The following is a 22,533-nucleotide window of genomic DNA, read 5'->3' as shown; positions in this document are numbered from 1 at the left end:
CGCTTGGACAAAATTGGTGCGTTCTTGGGCATGTTGAGGCCTCCAAAAAGGCGATTCACTTGTCGGAAGATCAATTAAAAAAAAAAAAAACAGCTATTCCAGTATTCCCAACTTTCGACTGCATATCAGACTCTTGAGACACTGAATGCGGCAGTGACGACAATCATGTTTTGAATGGGCGTGCCAAATAGTGTGACATTTTACCGGGAAACCGTTTAAGGAAAAACAACGTCCAGATTTGTGAAATCTGGTAGATGTTTACTGGAGGATGATAGCCAACTATTACTCAGTAGTGACTATGATACCACAACCATTCCAAAACGACGGAAAGCCAATAAAGTAGGGATGTACCGCCACCTTGTGGACAGTATAGTCTTGATGTTAGCTTCTAAATTGCGAAGTGGCTATTAAAGATGGGGAAATGAAAGCAGTTATTTTATTTGGCGTTTAGGCACTGAAACACAACTTAGATGAAAAACACCCGCATAAAGCAAACCAGCCCGAGTGATGTGATCAAGAAGATGGTGAAAAATAGGATGACAAAAACCTGCGGTCAGCAGGAAGCACTGCTACAAGAAAGGAAACCCAGGGAGAAAGGAGACTTTTTGTCAACGGCAACAGCAAGAACAATCACGTCTGGCGTTGACCGCTGAGTACCTCCAGGGGAAAGAGGAGCTAAACGCTTGAGTGGGAGACTGAGACAGAGGGCTGCTCGGTGGGCTTGGCGTCTGGGCGAGGGACCCTCTCTGCTCTGGAGGTTCTTTCTCTTTCTTTTTTTTTTTTTTTAACAGCAGCAGGTTTGTCGCCTCGCTTGCTCTTTTTCTGTGCGAGGAGGGCACGCACCGCTGGCCATGTACAGAGAGCTGGCGTGGGCACGCGGCGATGCCACACACACAGGCACACACAATCACTATCTGAAAAAGGGGGGATGCCAACCTCCCAGATAGCCAGCCAGTCTGGCAGCCAGTCATGCAGGTCCAGAAATTTGTCATGACAGCCTAATTCACGGTCGAGAGGTGCTTTAGGTCTCTATCTTGCCCAGCCACATGCACTAAAACGGCGCACACGCACAAGCGCACGCACACACAAACACAAAACACGCAAGCTGACGTTACACACTGTTTACATCAACATAACGATAAAAGAACTCACGAGACGTGGAGTTCTCTTGAATTATCGGGTGGACCGTTTTTCACTGCCTCTGAAAGCCAGCATTTTGCTGGCTTTCTTCCATGACAAAGTTCTGTATAAATGGCACAGACACGGAACGGGGTTGATTTTGCTACATATAATGCGTGTACCGGAAGACACAGACGTGGAGGCAAAGGACGAAGAGAGGAGGAACTTCAGTCTTCGCCAGCTGCGGAATCTGGGCTCGAGAACTTTGCTTTTTTTCCCCCCCTCAAATATTTTCAACATTTATGGTATGTATACAACAATAAACAGTGACACGTCTCAGTGTGTAACCGTGGTGTGAAGTTTAACAACTGACATTAATTACTCCCGCCCTATGATCGAATCATGTGCTAGGCAGTTGCTTCTTCTTTGGCTTATTGACAACACTGCTCTGTAAACATCTTTACAGTAGTTAATTTCAGTTTACCATGGCTAGGAATGAATGAAATGGTACTCAAATGTTACTTAAAGCACAAAGGACTGTGTTAAGGTTAAATGTATGTATATCATTGAGTGAAATAGAAAGTGTCTGCATTAAAGCAATTCATGATGCTATTGATGTTTTCGCATAGTTAACGACAGCGGGTGTAAAGATATTTCTGAAGCACTGTATTACATACGTTTTGATGACACAATTCCTGTCTTGCTCTGTATTTTATGGACAAATCCCTTACCATATTAATGAAGGCATGTGGTGGCTCTTTTGATAGGCGCACAGTACAGTGGCTCTTCTTTAATTCTTTATCAAATGCATTGATCGCCGTGGGCTCTGCATCGCACGCCCATTGATCCGTGCACTCCGTCTGGAGACGGACGATAAGCTCCCCCTTTCTGTCCCCATCTCACCCGCTTTTCTTCTCACCCTTTTTTGGCAAAAATGGAATCAGGACATTCCGGGACATTTGAGTGTTTGTAAATATTACATGAGTGTTAAATCTTGATTGGTGACAATGGTGACAAAAGGCAAATGACACGCTAAAGTTGCTGTTTTTACTGTTTATTTACGGCACAATTAGACTGTTCAAACTGTTACTGTGGAACTTTGTGTCCTAAAAAGAAGACAAACTATCGAAGAAGCCCTTTCCAGAAAAGAAAAGATTAAAGCTGCGTTATGAATATGAGCAATTTCTTATTTTGCATTTTGTTCCCTACCTGTATGTACCCAATACAAACTGAACCATTATGGTAACCACTAAGGTATGTATCCAGAAGGCAGACTACCGATGTTGCACTTTCCTAAAAGGAAAAGATTTAAGCCAATACAGTATATATTACAAAATGTGTTAATTTATTTTTTATTGCATGCTGTTCCCTTACTGTACCCAATGTGGATCTAATCGTTACCTTACAGGCAAGGTATGTACTGGAGTAATCAGAACCTGATTGCTTTATCAATGTAAAGATGTAGACACAGAAGGAGTGCGTGTCTAAAAATTTGCTCATGGCTGTACATAGAAATGAGCTATATTTATAAAAGCAAAAACTGTATTCATGAGACAATTTAGCTTTGTAAACAGAACAAGTGTGTAACTATGGTGTTGAGTGTCAGCGCTTAAAGAAAACGGACAGGTAGAACAGGACACGCACACACACACACACATACACAAACACACACACACACACACACACACGAGTAAGATGGGAAGGCTTTGCCCTTTAAACTGACAGGATAATTGCCGTTGAGCGCAGGAGAAATAAACAGAGGAAAACACCAGTTGAACTTTGTGGGTCACAAAGGTAACATGTCAACACACGTGCACTTTGAGTTAACACAAGGCCTTACTTTATCAGTCCAGAATTTCAGAAAAGATGGCATTTTTACAACCTTTCTTCCACGTTGTTCTGTATAAACGGCACCGAAAATGAACACGACAGCTACAAAGGCTTTCAACACAAAGGGACCCGGCCAGTGAGTCACAGGTGTTAAATTTCACACCATATAATCTGTGTAGGAACCGTAATAATCACCCCATCATACTGCACTACATAACTGCCCCTGCATTTTATTACATCATTTTTACGGCTTGTTTTGAACAACAGTCAAGGAATTGTGGCAAGCTTTTGCGGGCTACATAAATGACACAGAGGGCCAGATCAGGCCCGCGGGTCTTGAGTTTGACACCAGTGTCTTATATGAACAACATGCGATAACATGCATTACAAGTGTCCATGTCTGAGAAATCTATGCACCAATTCTCCTTATTTTGTGCAAAATCTAACCATCAACAAACAGTTTGGAACGGTGTTTGCTATTTGCCCAAATGCACACCATGCGCTCAGGGAAGGCACAATAGTTTATGTCAGGCTTGTGAAATGGTATCGGCATTCTAGTATCGAAGCATTTTTACGTGTACAAGTACAAACGTAGTATCCACTCTAAATAAAGAAGCATCTGTACAATAGTTTCGTTCAAACAAACTGCTACAGTGGCCATCGTTTCAAAACAAAACGATGTGCGAGTGTGTGTGCATGCTGGTGTGTGTGACTGTTCTGCTGACCTATGTTCTCCCTCCTGCCATCCCTAATTGTAGCCCACAGTGACTGTTGCTTTCATGTAAGGTCACACAGGTCCACTCCTCTCGCTTTGCTTCCTCTGTGCTCTCGCAAACACTTTCTTTCTCTCTACCTCCATCTCCACCCTTTGTCTACACCGCCTGACAAAAGTATTGGAATGTGTGACTGACAGATATGTGTGTGTCGTATTACAGTGATAATGCAAACAACAGTTTGGAATGTGCTGAAGAAACAGCTAGTGCACAAATGTTGAACTTACTAATTAATCAGTTTTAAAAAGGCACCACCGCCTCAAGCCTCCTTGGATCCCTTGAAAGGCTGGAAAATATGAATCTAAGTTGCATGAATGCTGAAAAGCTGATGACGACTTCCACATTTCGCAACCAATTCAAACCATTCCAACGTCAAAAAAATCCAGCTCATTCAGGAAATCCTGTGAAGTTTTCACATTTGCACAAATCACAGAATTCCATTTGCCACGAGAAACAAAACCAATTTCATTAACAAAGGCAACTCAAATTCAACATTTCTCAAACTTCAAAATGTTCACCATTCCAAACATTCATACGTAAAAAAAAAAAACGACAAATTTTACCATGAATTTTTTTTTTTAACAAATGGGTAAATCTGCCAAATTTTCCCCTACCACAAATTCCTGCTACCCCCCGTCCAAGTCTTACATTCTCCAATTACAAAGTAACTAGCTGTAAACTGTGTGGTATAAAGAGACGCTAATTGCTGTATAACGAAAATAAAAACTAAAATAATGCAAAACTATGCAGTCGTACTCACCATTTCACCACAAACACGTAATGGGGAAGGAAGAGTAAGGTGTATGCAGAGCAATACCATCAACTGATAGCGTTTTATAGGTACTGACGGACTTAAGCTTTATTGTGATATTCTTTCGATGCTAAAGTAAAAGTTAGTAGTTTCTCCTTTCATCTGGAATTTTGACTCATATTTTGAGGTGTATTTTTCTGGAAAATTGGGTTAAATGTCAGATTTTAGTACTTTTTGGGATGTTTTGCGATATGAGAACTTATATTATCCTAATTGCTTAATTTTATCCTAATTATCCAGTTAGAGTTCACCTTTCATTTTGTATTTTGAACTCCTATTTTGAGGCCTATATTTCTGGAAAAATTGGGTTAAAATTAAAATTTCCGCACTTTTTTTGTAACATTCCACCGTATGACAACTCACGTTATATAGTATACAGTGGTGCCACAATATACAGTGGTGCCTGTATACTACAGTATACAGTGGTGCCTTGAGATACAAGTGACCCGACTTGCTAGTTTTTTTTAGATACAAGCCGCTGTTCTGCCGATTTTTTGCTTTGACTTAAAGCAACAAATTGAGGTACAAGCACTTTATGGTGGCAGAGAACTTGATATTCTTTATTCTTTGCTAAGAATGACTAATATTACTGCTGCTTACTCAGAAGCTGTGATGAACTGTATTATACTGCCTCCGGGTGGCCATGGCCCATACAGCAGAAGAAGCAGCACAATGTCCACTGAATTGAAGCAAAAAAATGTGGCAAATACTGTTAATTATTTCAATTCTATCTACTTAGACATTACTATGTTATTTTATGAAGTACGATATTATGCCGTACTAATCTCCTTATTTAAAAAACCTTCGAGGTTTTTCACGTGAGGCTGGAATGTATTAATGGCATTGCCATACATTTCAATGGGGAAATATGATTTGAGATACGAGTGTTTCAAGTTACGAGCGTAGTCACAGAACAAAGTAAACTTGTACCTCAAGGGCACCCGTGTATTCTAATTTTCCGGTCACCGTTATTTCATCTTTCGCTTTGAACTCATACTTTGAGGCTTATTTTTCCATATATATTTTTTTGTGTCAAGCTCTACGTTTTAGCACTTTTTGGGAGATGTTTCACCATATGACAATTCATCTTATCCTAATTGCGCCATGTCCAGTTACTTTTGTCCGTGATGTCTCGTCTCGCTTGGGCTCGTCTTGTTCATTAGCCGACGAGAGTAGTAATTTCACAGCGGCGTAGTCATGTTAATTGTCACCGTGATGACGACGACGAAGTGGGTGTACCTGTTCACTGTATGTGCGTGTCAGTGTGTGTTGCAGGACACACACACACACACACACACACACACACACACACACACACACATTCCTCCGTGTTTTCCAGGTAAGAGACTTCCCTGCTCACTGACTCGTTGAGATTCCTATAATTGGGTCCCGTTTGATTTTTGCCGACGTGAGACCCCCCCTCGCCTACACCCTCGCCGCAGAGGGGACGCCAGGGGTCTCCGCTGCGCTGACCCTGGTGGCTCCCCCGCCATCGGCTGCACTCTGCACCAGACTCTGCTGCTTTTCCTGTCATTCCTTTTGTGACCAAAACAAGAACCTTCCATACTCCCCCCCGACATCGCCGCCTCAGCTTTTTGCCCATCGGCTCCCAAACACAAGATGGAGGTTGTGTTTAAATGATTATTTCGAACATGAAATTTAAAAAATTATTACAAATGAACAATCAACAATAGACAAAACACAATGTTGACTCCATTCATTATTCAATTAAGAAAAAGGCTAAATTGTTTCATTTCAATTTTATGTAAAATGGTTGGTTTTAATACAAATATTCATGCTCATTATTAAGTGTTATTATGTATAATGTTAAAATTAAGAGTGCAGACGCAAAAGCCGTCAAGTGATAGACAAAAATAGAGCCACGCCTACTAGTAGATTCGTTCGATTGTGCATTGAAAAAGATTTAGCAAAAAAGTTTCATGTTTGCTTGACACATTAACATTAAACAACCTAAATAAAAAAAATATTTGCTTTAACCTGGAACCAGAAATAAAAAAATATTTTCTTAAATTTCCCCCCAAAATGGAGAACTTTGAACCCTTCAAATATTACAAGTATCGACAATACCTAAAAAATCTTTTTGAAAAAAAAAATAAAAAATTGTAACAGGGCCAACACAATACCCTGCACATCAAAATAAACAGTAGTTTTATATTATACTGTAGACGTTTTTATGTCGCACTACAATATACACTATTATATCGTACAGCTCTAGGCCTAAGTGTACTTATTAGCATGCAACATTTCTTCTCCGGAACATTTCCGACTTATCCGTAAAAATATGGCAGGTGCCCGTAAATTTAAAAAAAATGTACAAATATTACCACTTGGCATCTGTGTAAAACATTGCCTGCACTTTTTAACTCTACTTCCATCCCTTTCTTTTCCAAGTGCCCCCTTTCTTCCACTCTTTTTCTTCCCATCCTTCACCCCCTCCTTGCCTCACTCTTTTCTTTTTGAAGCATCTGCCCCTAATGAAACTAAATAGTTGGCCTGGGAGTTCCTTTGCACCGTGTGTGTTGGAGTGTGCGGAGATGTGTCGTGGCTGAATCGGCCGGAGGAGAGATCAAAGACGTGCGTGTGTGTGCGCGCGCGCCAGTGTGTGTTAATGAGCAAGAGTAATGCAGCCTCGTTGCATCACAAGAGCTGATCAAGCCGTCAAGAGACGAAAGCGGTAACGCACACACTTACTTGCATGCCTCCTGTTCATGTTTGACACAATCGCTTGCAGCACTTCAAGAGGGAAAACGTCAAAGGTTTTATGTTCACCTTTCAGCTCCTGCTCGAGTCATGAAGCCAATTTAAAAGACCCTAAAAGGCCCGACACGATCCTAAAAGTTTCCGAAATACAAACAAACAACCTCTTCCCGACTCTTCAGATGGCAGTAAGGTAAAATAAATGGTTTCATAGCTTAATCATTGCGTTTGTGTAAACTGCAACTGTTGCACTAAAGTTGTTCGTGTTTACACAAAAGTTATGATTAGCATGGTAGGATAGGATAGTAATAGACTCCAGAACACTCAAACTCTGGTTCCATCGCCGCCATAGGAACGGAACTCGTGGACCAAGGACCTGCTATACATACCGAACCTTGATTTCTGGTGTACCATCACACCCCTACCGTAGAATCATGTTTGAAAAGTTGAGCACGAGCGTGGTTGTTGACCGACACGTTCATTAGCTCAATTATCATCAAACTGATAATAACGGCAAACACACTTATAACTCATTCTACAAACGCGCATTACATCGGCAACCGGCATGGCCGACACTTCCCCAACGCCCCCAATTTCTCCTTAGCCACTTCCCAGGCTGCTTTAATTGAATAAAGTCTTACCTTATGCATGCTAAACAGCCCGGCAGCTACTTAGAGGGGCAGCAAGGAAGATGGTGAATCTGACTGCTAACACACACATACACATATGCACATACACACAGACACGCTAATCAAAAGAAGACATCGAGTAATCTAATCTGAATCACTGGCAATTATCAACACGTTGGCCTCGGGGGCCCGTCGCCTTCCTTTGATCAATGCTTTCTATTAAAAAAAGTGTAAACAATTCAATAGGCGAATGGGCGCTGGGGTGTCGGTGGGGGGGTTAGCGCAGTGGCCCGTCCTTGGAAAGTCAGACGGCCGGTCGGCCATCTCGAAAGACGAGGCGGGTCTGCGTCGCACCGTCTTCTTTTTCTTCCTCAAAGATGTGCGGCGAAGACGGCTTTGAATTAATTAGCTTTCCTCCTGCTGCAGACCTTGGAAGGTCCTTGGAAAAGGCTGCTTGTTTGTTTCCTCTGGATTACGTGCGTGTATTTGCATGCCTACAGTTGAGAAAATTCAAGGGCACGCATTTCTCTTTGCGGACTTGCAGCTGCCGCCTTTTAGATATTTCATTACCAAAGCGAGCGTTTATATGAATGTCGTTGCCTTTATTGTTCTCTTTCTTCAGTGTGTGACCAGTGTGCTTTTGCCAGGGTAACTCTTTGAGGTGGAGTCAGACTTAAGTCACCAATTTCAAGACTTGCTTGGCCAAACTTACACAAGACTCGACTTGACATTCATGAAACTTAATCATAATAATAATGCACACCACTTATATAGTGATTTCCAAGGCACTCAAGGACCTTTACAATTGCACACATTTTATTCATTCACTCCACAGTCACACCCGAGTGGTGGTAAACTACTTGTGTAGCCAGAGCTGCCCTCGGGGCAGTCTGACAGAAGCGTGGCTGCCATTCTGCACCCATGGCCCCATAGACCACCACCACACATCCAACCAAAGTCATTCATAGGCAATGTGGGTTAAGTGTCTTGCGCAGGGAAATAACAACGCCATGGGCTTGGGCAGGTAACTGAACTGGCGACCCTGCAGTTGCAAGGCGTACACTTCTCCTCTGCGTCATGCCATGCTGCCCAGACCTGACTTAGACTTGACCTAAACGTCTTGAAAAGTCTTGCCTGTTTAAGGTTGAAACTCTGCATTTTAGGGTTAGTGTGCCATTTGTTGTGTTGCTTTTGTGATTCTGAATGTGTTAGTACAGCTTACTAATGCAAGTACAGATACCGAATGCAATGTGGCTAATGTGTGAATATTATGTGACTGAGTGAGATTCTATGACTTGCTTAATGACTTGACTCAACTTGCTTAAATTTATTGGGGACTTGACTAGACTTGCTTGCTTTTTGCGACAGTAACTTGGGGCTTACTTGAAACTTGAAAGTTAAGACTTGAGACTTACTTGTGAGTTGCACAAATGTGACTCACTCCCATGTCTGTTAACTGCTGCTGAAGTGCATTATGTTCAGTGGAGCGTGCTGGCAATTTCGCCCTCAAATGTACTTTTTCCCCTCGCTTTGCTGTGGGAAACGTCGACGCACATTCGGCTGGCGTGTCACGACGATTGTGCGGGTAAAGGATGACCAAAGAGCGAGAGGACTGTTTTAGGGGGGAGAGTTGACGTGACAGCTTTTGACACGGTCAAGAGAGTGTGAGCACAAGTTAATGAGCAGGAGGTCTCCCTCTTGGCTCAAGAGGACATTTTTGGACAAGAGGTTGCAGTGGAGAGAGCGCTTTACACCTGTCTTAAAATACACTAGACCATTTCTGCTGTCTTATAAGATGAAAACGAGCCACATTCCAATTTAACTTAATATGGAAATTTGGGGCGGCACGGTTCTAAGGACTGGGATTCAAATCCCGGGTTCTCCTGTGTGGAGTTTGCATGTTCTCCCCGTGCTGGGGTGGGCTTTCTCCGGGAACTCCGGTTTTCTCCCACATCCCAAAAACATGCAAGGTACGTTAATTGAAAACTCTAAATTGTCCATAGTAAGTGCAACTTGAAACTCTACTATGCTAAGCAAAAGCCATTTATCAACAACACCCAGAAACGCCGCCGGCTTCTCTGCGCCCGAGCTCATCTAAAAAGGACTGATGCAAAGTGGAAAAGTGTTCTGTGGCCCGACGAGTCCATCCATCCATCCATTTTCCACCGCTTATCCGGGTCGGGTCGCGGGGGCAGTAGCTTTAGCAGGGACGCCCAGACTTCCCTCTCCCTGCCACTTCATCCAGCTCTTCCGGGGGGATCCCGAGGCGTTCCCAGGCCAGCCGAAGGATGTAGTCTCTCCAGCGTGTCCTGGGTCGTCCCCGGGGTCTCCTCCCGGTGGGACGTGCCCGGAACACCTCACCGGGGAGGCGTCCGGGAGGCATCCGAATCAGATGCACCAGCCACCTCATCTGGCTCCTCTCAATGCGGAGGAGCAGCGGCTCTACTCTGAGATCCTCCCGGATGACCGAGCTTCTCACCCTATCTCTAAGGGAGAGCCCGGACACCCTGCGGAGGAAACTCATTTCGGCCGCTTGTATCCGGGATCTTGTTCTTTCGGTCACGACCTACAGCTCATGACCATAGGTGAGGGTAGGAACGAAGATCGACCGGTAAATTGAGAGCTTCGCTTTTCGGCTTAGCTCCTTCTTTACCACAACGGACTGATACAAAGTGTGCATCACTGCAAACGCTGCACCGATCCGCCTGTCGATCTCCCGTTCCATTCTTCCCTCACTCGTGAACAAGACCCCAAGATACTTGAACTCCTCCACTTGGGGCAGGATCTCATCCCAACGAGTCCACATTTCAAATTGTTTTTGGAAATAAAATAATGGACGTCGTGTTCTCCGGGCCAAAGAGGAAAAGAACCATCCGGACTGTTATGGACGCAAAGTTCAAAAGCCAGCATCTGTGATGGTATGGGGCTGGGTTAGTGCCAATAGCATGGGTAACTTACACATCTGTCAAGGCACCATTAATGCTGAAAGGTACATACCGGTTTTAGAGAAACATATGCTGCCATCCAAGCAATGTCTTTTTCATGGATGCCCCTGCTTATTTCAGCAAGACAATGCCAAACCACATTCTGCACGTGTTACAACAGCGCGGCTTCGTAGTAAAGAGTGCGGGTACTAGACTGGTCTGCCTGCAGTCCAGACCGGTCTCCCATTGAAAATGTGCGGCGCATTATGAAACGTAAAATACGACAACGGAGACCCCGGACTGTTGAACAGATGAAGCTGTACATCAAGCGAGAATGGGAAAGAATTCCACCTACGAAAATCTTCAAGAATTAGTGTCTTCAGTTCCCAAACGTTTATTGAATGTTGTTAAAAGAAAAGGTGATGTAACACAGTGGTAAACTTGACCATGTCCCAGCTTTTTTGGAACGTGTTGCAGCCATAAAATTTAAAGTTAATTATTATTTGCTAAAAAACAATCAAGTTTATCAGTTTGAACATTAAATATCCTTTCTTTGTAGTGTATTCAATTAAATATAGGTTGAACATGATTTGCAAATCATTGTATTCTGTTTTTATTTATGTTTAACACAACATCCCAACTTCATTGGAATTGGGGTTGCAATATGCAACGAGTGTCTTGCCCTTCCTCACGCCCTGAGATCTGGATTTTGGCCTGTTTATTACTGCCGCTTCTCCCACCCAGAGAGGAAGCTAGGTGGTGATGAGCGAAGGGAGGCTGTTGCTGTGAGGATTCTACCACGAAAAAAATAGCCCCTGCCATCAGTTTTACCAATAGGCACTAAATTGGTTGGATATGTCTATCATAACAGGACTCACGAACATCTCTCAAGGGCCCTATATCAAAATTGAACAGGAAATTGGCAACTTTGGTTTGAAGCAGGTATTTTGGGGAAAACCCCAAGGCTCATATTTTGACAAACTACGACAAGGGAATTCACCCAAAGGAGCCCCAATCGGAAGCAGCAAACGAGACAGACGGGCAACTTGTATGACGCTATTTTGCCTACAATTGGGAATTTTTCATCTGATATGGCCAAAGTCATACAGTGTAGCTCTACACAAAAGACTAAGTACAACAAGTTAAAAAACTCCAAACTCACATCACAGACATTGGCACCCCTGCCAGGTGCGGCGGCGACACCCGCGTTGGGAATGCTCTTGTTGCCCGCCTTCATGGCGGCGTCCCGGCGGGCCTGCTCCAGCAGCAGCCGGGCTCGCTCCTTCAGCTCTTCCTGGCGGGATAAGGCTTTCTGCGTGAAGGAACGGGACACCATGTCCCACGACGTTATACAAAAATGACATTAATCAAATTACAAGAATTTGTTTGATATAAGGCAAACGTTCATCAGAAATGAAAAGTTACAGTGAGCGCACTGCAAACCACTACAAAGTTGTATATATAATTTACACGGAATTTGCGTACTATCGCTAACTCAGGCACATGAATGTGATGGCGACAGCCCAGCAACAATTTATGAGTACGTATATATTTATTGAATACTTTCGTAATACTATACTGAGATTCAAATTTGTATTTTGTTTTAGAAAAAGTAAATGTATTTTTTAGTCATTTTCATTCATTTTATTGATGGTTTGTTAATTGCTAAAATAACTTCAAGCCAAATGCATCAGTCTGTTCAGGAAAACATCCAGCATTGTGAAGTGCTCTAATGCAGACTTTCGATTTCAGTGACATTTGACCATTGTGAACAAAAATGACAAATTTATCATTGATTTATCTCAAATGTATCTATTTAATCAACCACTAAAAGTATTATTTTCTGTAATGGAATGCAAGCCTCTGCATGCATCCTAATCAAGAATGAATAATGTGTGTTACTATTTTTTGATGATATTATAGCAGCAAAAGTATAATTTGGGTTAAAGAACTTCTACATACTGGTGTATTAACAATTACTGAAACATTAAGGATTTAGTTAATTAGCAATACTGTTCATTTGGGGCATAAAACGTCCGTTATTCGCTTTGTTAAGCATTGTATACATGTAAAAAAAGAAAATGTGTGACAATGGAATAAATCATTCAATGACTCAATGAATCAAATGAACAATCAATAGCTTGATGAATTGGAGTCATGGCAAGTTGCAGCGTTCGTTACCTTCTCAGCAGGAGGACTTGAAACAGGGGCGGGTGCCGGTTCCTGTAAAAGAGAAATCAAATAAGTGTAAAGCAGTGGAGACACTTGACATGTTTGGTTTGGTTAAAACCAAATCTGCTGCGAATGGTCTGATTGGTTCATCTGCACAAGATGTGCATGTTTTACCATGTAATTGACTCTGATGCGACATGAATGTGCGTCTCACTAAATTAGAACAGAGATTCAAAGTGTGGTTAGCGGGCTCCCTCTAGTGGTATACAAAGGAATCACTGCCTGAGTACAGCTCAGTTGTATTTAACTTTTTAGTACAACACATTTGCATTTAATCTTTAAGAACTGTTTGTTTTCAAACTTTTATTTTGGTACAATTTTTATGTCACTTTTGTGTACAATAACTGAATCAATATTTAAGCTTTTTCTTTTATTTTCCTGTAAACAATAATTATTGAACATTTCAAAATGTAAGCATGAAACACTTTCTCTCTGTATGTAGTGAATCAATACAAGCGTTTCACTTCTTTGAAACGAACTACTGAAACAAATGAACTTTTCCACCATATTCTAATTTATTGCGATGTAACCTGTATATAATGGGATTGGCGCTACATGTTTATAAGTCAAACGTGGGCCTTGCTGCATCCCCCTCATGAGGAGATAAGTGCAGCTATAAAATGGGGGTGTCAGCTGTCAATATGTGCCTCACCCCCGCCTGTCCTGTGACCTTTCCACTTGTAAACAGGAAGCATTAATCTGTGAGGGGAGGGCGCAGTAGCAAAGTATTTAACGTGGGCATGTGCGAGATGAGGTGTGCTTACAGAGGGGGGAAAAAAAAAAAAAAAAAAGGAAAGCATCGCCACGCCTGAGTGGTCACGGCACAGACTGCCATCAAGTCAGCGGATGAGAAATGTAATGAAAAATATGATTACATGTCAAAGCAGGGGGGGTTCTACCGGGCCAGCCCCGAGGCATCTCGGAGAAGACAAGTGACGACCAATATAACAACTAATGCCGTGCGGGACAATTTCCGTACGGGGGTCATCTTGGAGAACGGCATCGACGAGAAGCTTAGCGAGGGGGAAATGAACGCTCGCGACCTCGCTATTTCTCGTGACAAGACAGGACGACCAAAGTTTCAATCAAGGCGAAAGACGAGGGCGCCGGGATCAAAAAGACAAACGCTTGAGGGGGAACCTGGAGGCAAGGGCGCAATTTTTATACCTGACTGAAAATGAATACAGCGAACACTCACCTCCTTGCAATTTTTTTTCTGTAGAACATAACTATTCGTTGAAAAACGCACCTAGTCACGCCGATCATGTTGGGTGGTAAACTTCTCAAGATGATGCACAGAAAGGTTCCGGATTGCTATTGTCAGTGGCGGAAGTAAACAGTGATCAACAGCTGCAAATGGCTAGCTGGCGGGAGCTGGCCTGTTAAGTAACATGGGAGTCAGCGAATGAAAGTGTGGACTTGGCTGCTCAGGTTAGCAGCTAGCTGTTAAATGGCTAACCATTAGCCAGTCTGCATGTCAAGCGCTTCTGGCTGTCAGTTGAGCCATACAGCTAGAGTACAAAGGGTTGTTATGTGTTTCTTTTGTTACCGTTTGTTCACTAAAGGAATTAACAGTGCACCGCTGGCTGTGTCTATCCTTGACCACTTGCCGGGGCATTACAATACGTTCTAACCCCTCTAAATATGTTCAGAATTTTGGCCGGTTAGTCTGCGTGTGAGCATCTGTGCGTGAGTTGTGGCCTACAGCAGCTATTGAGAGTGTTCTCATTTCGTATTTGTCCCATTCAATAAACGACTAAAAGTGCATCGGAAACTTGCCCACATGCGAGGGCATTACAGGACCTTAATTGCTCCATTTTATTTCACTTTACTCGAGCGGCATCTTATCTGAAGCTCACTCGTAACTCAGATTTTGGCTCATAACACAAAGCAAAAAAAATAAATTGCAGACAGCTTGTAACAAAACAAGAAAAATATAAGTTGGGCCACTCGTAAATTGAGGTACCACTGTGTTTGTGAATCATATTTGTTTACCTGTTTGGTTTGAGCCTCCGTGCGGTTGACAGGCGCGCAGGTGTCTGAGGTGGGCTCCGACTCGGAGTGACGCAGGCTGGCCCTCTTCTTCTTGATGAGGTCAGCGTCCCTGTTGTACGAGAAGCCGAGTTTCTGATGAGTGGGTGACACGGAGGATGCATGGCCCCCCGTTGGGGCGGCGGAGGACCCAGTTTCTGTGATGGCCGGACTCCTTTGCTGCGGTCTTTCGGCATCCGACTTCTGCGGTAGGTCGGAAAGGTCCAAGGTTTTAGCTTTCAGGAGGCTGGAGCCTGACAATGTCACGTTGGCCGCCTGGACAGGAGGCGAGGACGGAGGCGCCGCTATTTGTGAGCCGGCCGACGGCGCTACGATTTCAACCTTCACTTCTGCGGTTTTGGAGCCAGTTGGATTTGGTGTCATCGACGAGCTGCGGCTGCACGTCGTTGAGCTCGGCGTAGAACCTGTCCTGCCCGATGGAGGCGTTGGTGTCGGTTTCAAAGTCGCCCACCTTGTAGGTGCTGCGGCTACTGTTGGCCTCTATCTGGACAACGTTGAGCTCCTCGCCTGAAAAGTGGGCCCGTATTTGGTAGAGGTAGGTCATCACCGTCAGCTTGTCGGGGATGGCCAGCAGCACCATGTCCGATGGCTCCAGCAGGCGCGAGATGCCCAGGCTGGCGAACACGTCGTATGCCTGGTGACCAAAAAACACAGGGCAAAATTATTGATTGACAGACAAACTGACATGGAAAGGGAAAATAAAGTCACAAGACATATGTTACTATGGACTGAGGGACTTTTCAGGACCTTTTTGAGCCAGCTCCCGATTCAGGACCCCTCTCAGGACTCTTTCCAGTACCCTTTACAGAATCATTTTATTTACCATTTAGTACCCTTTAAAAAACTTTTACAGCAAGTATCCTTTTCCAGTACATGACCTTTTGCAGGACCACTATCCTTACTAGTATTGTTCATTACCGAGTCCAGTAAACTACTTAGGACCTTTTTCAGTACCCTTTCCAGCACCCTTTTCAGGACCCTGTTCAGTACCCTTTCCAGTAGGTTTTCATGATGTAAATGCTATGTACTATGAGTGGGAACACCTACCAGATCAGGATTTATCTTTCCAAAACTGTACCAAATTGGACCACTTTTTGGACAAGTGGCTAAAGTGTCTAGAAAAGGGAAAGTGGGGGTTCAACGTCACATTTGGTCCCCACGTTGGGGTTGTGCGAGAGAGACACCTTTTGGCAGGACTGCTGACAGGTCACATCAGGGATGGTTGTCCCAGATAAGAGACCGAGATACCCCGAGACAGAGCGCTTAATCCCACTGTGTGTGTGTTTGTGTGTGTGTGCTTGCGTCCTTATCATTGTGCCACATCAGCCTGCCCACGCTCTCCGTCACGCGTGTAATTGGTCTGATTAGAGTGTGATGAGAAAATATAGGTTTGATTATCAAGCACGACACACACACACACACACACACACACACGGGAGCCAATCACCCACCCACACATTAGCAGATAGACGGAGACACAGAGACACGGGATGAAAACCATTATCGCAGCCAATGACAGGTAAATAAATAGATTAGCAGCGCACGCACACAAACGCAGGCACACACACACACACACACACACACACACACACACACACACACACCATCTCCATTCCAACACTGCCGCACAAGTATCTCAGCTTGTATCTGGCCTGCTTGATAGTGTTGATCTCATTCCAACCTGTTGCAGGCCTCTTTTGTCTCGTTGCCTAACCCAACAAAGCTTTTGCCAGGTCTCCAGATCTCACTGAATTATACTTTTGTTTAGTTTCTCCAATTCTACAGCCACATTTCCACTTAAATTTATAGGAACTTTTGTTCTTGGAATCCTAGTAAGCACTACCGCCCTAGTAGAGTCTACTTTCAGCCCAGGTAAATGACTTCACATAAGTTGAAATGTGCATGTAAAATCCAGGAGCTTTAAGTTCTTGGTACTTGTACTTCCTGAAAGTAAAATGTTCCATTGAGATATGTTCAGCAGTCCAAACTCTGTCCCAAAGGGTCCTGGATCCCTCTAAAGTACTACCCCATTACTACTTTTATGCCATCTGAATTGTACAGCACCATACTATGTGATAAATATTGCCCACTCGACATCCATTGCAATAAAATACTCCAGAACTTAATTTAGACACTATTTCTTGCGCTCCTCAAAGGTCCTGTGCTCGAAATGAGATACAGTATATAGCCTCATGTCTGTCTATGGTGGTCAAAATGTTGTGTTATATGTTAAGTTAGGAACTGTTAGCATGTAAGCAAATGTATCAAATTTAATTTGATCTACCTGATAACAGGGCAAGATGTAAAATCCTTAGCTCTATTGTACTCAGGTTTCTAAATGGTAGCATACCAATTGATAGCATTTGATCAATTCCCATTTACTGTTCGCAGGTCATAAATGAACCTTAAGTTTGCATTTAACACAGATGTTTCCCCATTTACAAGCAATTTTAAAATCTTTTGTTAGTCTTTTTTTCTCATCCTATTGCGCCATCGTCGATGTTGAGGCGAACAATGGCTGTCGAACATCTAAACTCAGAAGTGTGTGACGAGAGAACAGAGGGATCAGTTTGTGTGAGTGTGAAAGGTGTGAAAGGAGAGGGTGAAAAGAAAGAAAATGAATATGGGGAACCAGCGGCCCTGATTGAGTTTCTAACGCGCATTGAAGGCAGCAAAGCGTGCTGCCATTGTTTCCATTGGCGCTCAAAAGGAGCGACAACTTTGTAAAAGAATGGAGGAGAGACGTCGAGCGAAGAGAAAGTGAGAGGTGCACGAGGACGAATGGGGTTTTGTTTCAGCCTTTGACGCACACCACGGTCTTTTTGACCTCAGTGTCACGCTCTATTCTTTGCAGAGCTTCTCTCGTATCAGGCACTGAGGACCATTTGTGCCAAAAAAATACTTCATTTTCACTCTATAGCCCCGTACACACTGGCCATCTGAGCCTTTTTGCTGGCTCGCTGCATTGGCACATATCTAATTATCTCAACGGGGAAAGCTGCATCGGTTGTGTAAATACACAATGTCAAGAGTTCTGTATAAAAAGGACAAGCGAATGTATCTCAGCTCTTGTATAGACCAGGATGTCTCCAAAGTCACTACACACTTTCTTTTTTTCTATTTTGTTTCAAGAAAGATTTGGACAGATGTGAGGCCAATCAGCATTTGACAGCTCCGTTGACATTGGAGCACCGTTGCAAAACTGCCACCTGGCAAGAAGCTTTTCTGTCCCCGACTGCAGTTCAGCTCCAGTTTGAGAAGCTTTATGGCCGTCACACTGCTCCATGGCAAGTTTCTCAAACTAGGATCTGTTCTTGACAAACCACGCAGCGTAAGGCCTCTTACTAACACCACTGATGAAAAAAACTGAACTCTTACAGCACGTGATACAGCAGGCGTAAGAGTTCAGGGAAAATCGATCCAGAGCGCTGCACTGGAACTCTCTACTACTTATTCTGGCCCGCTTACTCTTTTCCGCGGCCATCTCCTTCTTCCTTGACAATTCTGCTCTCGTTTAATGGGTCAATAAAAAAATAACACACTATTTTGTACCTGGAGCCCAAAACCCGATATAGGGTCGCAGTTTTTCCATTTCAGCGCATTGGTCGGTGTGTGGTACTCAGTTGCTTGGTGTGTGGCGAAAAGTTGCCGATATTTCTCTCGCTCTTTTTTTTTTTGGTGATAGTCCACTTCAGTTGGTTTTGGCCGCATTGCTCAGTTTGAGGCGGGCCATAACCTTGAAATTAAATGGCTTACTGATAATTGTATTTTTATTTAAAATGCCCTGGAAGCGTGCGTGCACATGCGGGGAAGACTCTCCGTAACTTCCACTATCAACCCAGGTTAAACTTAGGTCAACCTGAATATAGAAAGGTTGTCTCTCAGTCGAGATGTATCACCTCAGTCTACTTGACACCAATTACTGTACTACTTTCCTATTTAGAGAGGACTTAAGATGCATTTTGAGGCATCTTAGGGCATTTCAGAAAGAGCATAAGTGTACACAACGAGGGCATCCATTTTGTGACTGCTCCTCCACCATGGCCAATACCAGCGCATTATGAAGCTTTTTCCATATGACAATGAGGGCAACAAGGACAACTATCTCCACTTGCTCACTTTCCATTAACCTGCCGACAATGCTTTGGGACTAAATGTCAGCGTTGCCTGCCCCGGGCCGCTGTTCCCTGCACCCTCCCCCCTCGGTGACTGACAGCTATCTATCGCTGTCAATCATCAACACCCCTTCCTTCCCTCCTCCTCTCCCCCTCACAGCGCTTGGTGCTACGCTATCAGATAGCGCGCCAAATGACTTCTCCTTGGCCCGGTCGCCTTCTCTCTACACACTCAAAAAGATCCAATACGTGGAAAACCCCTCAAAAACATACATGACAATCATTGAGGCATACGCACAGATAACGCATCTTTTCTCCTTAAATATTTACTTCTCTGTTCCCCGCCACTAACCCGCCCCCGATATTGATTGTCCTTATCTGTCATAATTCAGCACAGTCTGAGCTCATTGCAATCACTGCACACAGATGGATGCTGAAAGGAGGCGGGTGAGGAGGGGGGCACGTCTATCAACGAGCTGTGAAAAGGAGCAGATAGGTGTGCTTGCATTCAATACATCTCAACCAATAACAACAACTCTGGCAGCGCGTTTGGTCACTCTTATTAAAACATTTCATTACACTCCTTTTCTTCTTTTTTTGTTCCCACTTTTTACCTCCGCTGAATGAGGCTGATCAGTCTGATGCAGAATTGACTTAGATGATGTACGTCGCTAAACTGATGTAGAATGGGTCAAAGGCAGCTAAAAAACTGTATTTGTATAGGTGGAGTCTAGTACTGCTAGAGACCAAAAGAGGTTCATTGGTCTGATGCAAGAACGACACGGATGACGCTAACAATTGCTGCTAAACTGATGTATCTTGGGTCAAAGGCAGCTAAGAACTGTATTTATATGGGTGGTGTCCAGTATGGTTAGAGGTTGAATGAGGTTGACTGGTCTCACGCCAAATTGACATTGATGCTCAACACTGTCAATAAACAGATGTGGACTGGGTAAAAAAAACCAAAAAAAACATGAAAACTGTATTATTATGTGTGGAGTCTGGTAGTGCTCAAGGCTGAATGCGGTTGATGAGGCAAAGTGGACATGACAACTCTCCGGCCACACTTGTAGCCACTCTTAAAACATTTAATCAAATGTCGTATCTCGAAAAACTCAAGTCGGGTCACTCGTATCCCAAGGCACCATTGTACAGTATATAGTATATGTGACGCCTCAAAAATATGTGACGCCTCAAAACGTTGTTTCCCGATAAGAACAGCAAGGTGCCGCAGTTTTTCCAAACAAGGTTTAACTACTAGGATGATATCTAAGAAATGCTAAAAAGCATAGCGTGGCTCACAACACCCTGCAAGAAGGACCTAGTGAAGCAGAAGGACATCTTAGAAATCTTAGAAAAAGATAGAAATCTTAGAAAAAGAAAAAGAAAAGATGAAAAATCAGTCAGTCAATCAGTCAAAAAGAAAAAGAAAAGATGAAAAATCAGTCAAGAAGTGGCTCCTCTCATCACTATCTTCTTCTCCGACAAATAACCAGTGGTGACGGCCGGGTATAGGACAGTCACTTGGGTGATATCTCAGCGCTCGGACACCACCGCACAACAGCAACACCGGTGCGGCTATTCTCCGGCTATCGCCTTCCACGGCATATTCCTACATAACTTATATCTAGCCAATTTTCTTGGGGGCTACTCGAGGAGGCACCTGCAGCAGGGGGGTGGGCGTGAGGGCGAGGCGGTAGCGTGCAGATATGGGATTGGCTCTCCGGCTGTGGTTATTGTCAACAGGCTAGCATTCATGCCTAACAGGGCCACCAGAGGTTATCGCCCAGCCAAAGTGTGTATGAGGAGAAGGAAATCAAGCTGCGGGAAAGCCAACGCGTATCGCTTGCTGTAGCCCTCGGGGCCGGAGAGGGGACAGCTGCACATGTGTGTGTGTGTGTGTGTGTGTGTGTAGTTCTAGTAGCACAGGGCAAGTGTGCATTTGTGTAAATGGAAAAAGGTGAATGTACACACAAAAAAAGCCAAGGGGAACATGGTGATGCCAGCGAGTCTGCAACTCAAAGTGTGAACGTGGCGATACTGTGACGAGGAAAATACACTGTGTGTGTGTGTGTGTGTGTGTGTGTGTGTGCCTGCGTGCGTGCGTGCATGTAGTGCTCCAAGAGGATGAAAACGGTGCAGTGGAATCTAAGAAAGTCAAACACATTACGTTATAAGAATTCAAAAAATATATATAAATCCCCCTACTACTTTCAATGTAACGTGTTCCAGTGTCAACCTTTGGCCATAATAAAACATTTATCAAATGTACAGGTAATGCTTGGATTCTAACATACCTTGCGTATTTCCTCAAATAGTGAATTAGTCTGTTCCGGGTGTTAAACTGTAGCCATCATAAAAAGTTTATCAATATACAGTACTGACTGTATTTCCTCAAATAGTGATTGTCCCTCTAATAGATGTCGTGCCCCAGTTAGATATTGGCTATGATATCCAGTGAATTAATAAATTCATATTCATTCATTAATAAAAGATTCAACTGTACAGGCAATGTTTTTGATTCCTATATACTGTATACAGATACTGTAATTCCTCAAATAGTCCCTTTAATAGACGCCGCGCCCCCATTAGTTGTCGGGTGCAATATTCTCTTACATCAGGTGTAAACAGAATTTATATTATGCAGTGTCAATGTCAAACTGTGGTCATAATAATACATTTTGTAACTGCACAGAATGTTTTGATTTGAACATCCCTCTTGCCTCAAATAATGCCTCGAATAGACACCGTGCCCCAATTAGTCTCCGGGGCTTTGTCATTTAATGTAAAGTGCATGAATCTGTCAAACAGTGACAATGACCAGATTTTTATCAACTGTACAGACAATGTTTTTTCATTGTAACATCTGCATCGGTCCTGTCGTGGTGAGCCAAAATGCAAAGCTCTCGATTTACTGGTCGATCTACACTCCTACCCTCACTGATGGTCACGAGCTGTGCCTGGACGTTGTTCTGGGCACGTCCCACTGGGAGGAGGCCCCGAGGACGACCCAAGACAAGCTGGAGAGACTATGGGCCTCTTCGGAAAGTCAGATCTTCTAACTTTTATGCCACCTTTTCTTAACCTTTGATGAAATATGTCATTAGGTCATGGAGATATTTGTTTGCTGGTGATTGTGTTTCCTTTCAAAAATAGGAAAGGAAAGCACTGTTTCAAATGATTTTTTTGTACATTTTCAGTACAGTTAGGTTGTATTTAACTTTTAAGTACAATACCGTTGGTTTTCAAACATTGACTTACTTTTTTCCATCAACACACTCCACTTATGACCCGGTGACGTCCTCTCGGCGTTCCGTGGCATTAAGACGC

The 22,533-nt window shown here is 43.5% G+C and overlaps 1 protein-coding gene across 1 annotated transcript in view; it reads right to left on the bottom strand.

The window, feature by feature from the left end:
- Positions 1-22,533, bottom strand: part of ehbp1 (EH domain binding protein 1) — a 131,494-nt gene that overhangs the window by 45,424 nt on the left and 63,537 nt on the right. The window contains 4 exon segments of the mRNA XM_061690954.1: positions 11,967-12,116; positions 12,986-13,027; positions 15,032-15,433; positions 15,435-15,722. Of these exon segments, the coding sequence (XP_061546938.1) occupies positions 11,967-12,116; positions 12,986-13,027; positions 15,032-15,433; positions 15,435-15,722 (882 nt within the window).

The sequence above is a fragment of the Phycodurus eques genome, chromosome 11 (assembly GCF_024500275.1).
Source record: "Phycodurus eques isolate BA_2022a chromosome 11, UOR_Pequ_1.1, whole genome shotgun sequence".
NCBI lineage: Eukaryota > Metazoa > Chordata > Actinopteri > Syngnathiformes > Syngnathidae > Phycodurus > Phycodurus eques.
The sequence above is the reverse complement of the archived record's forward strand: the minus strand, read 5'-3'. Positions and strand labels throughout refer to the sequence as shown.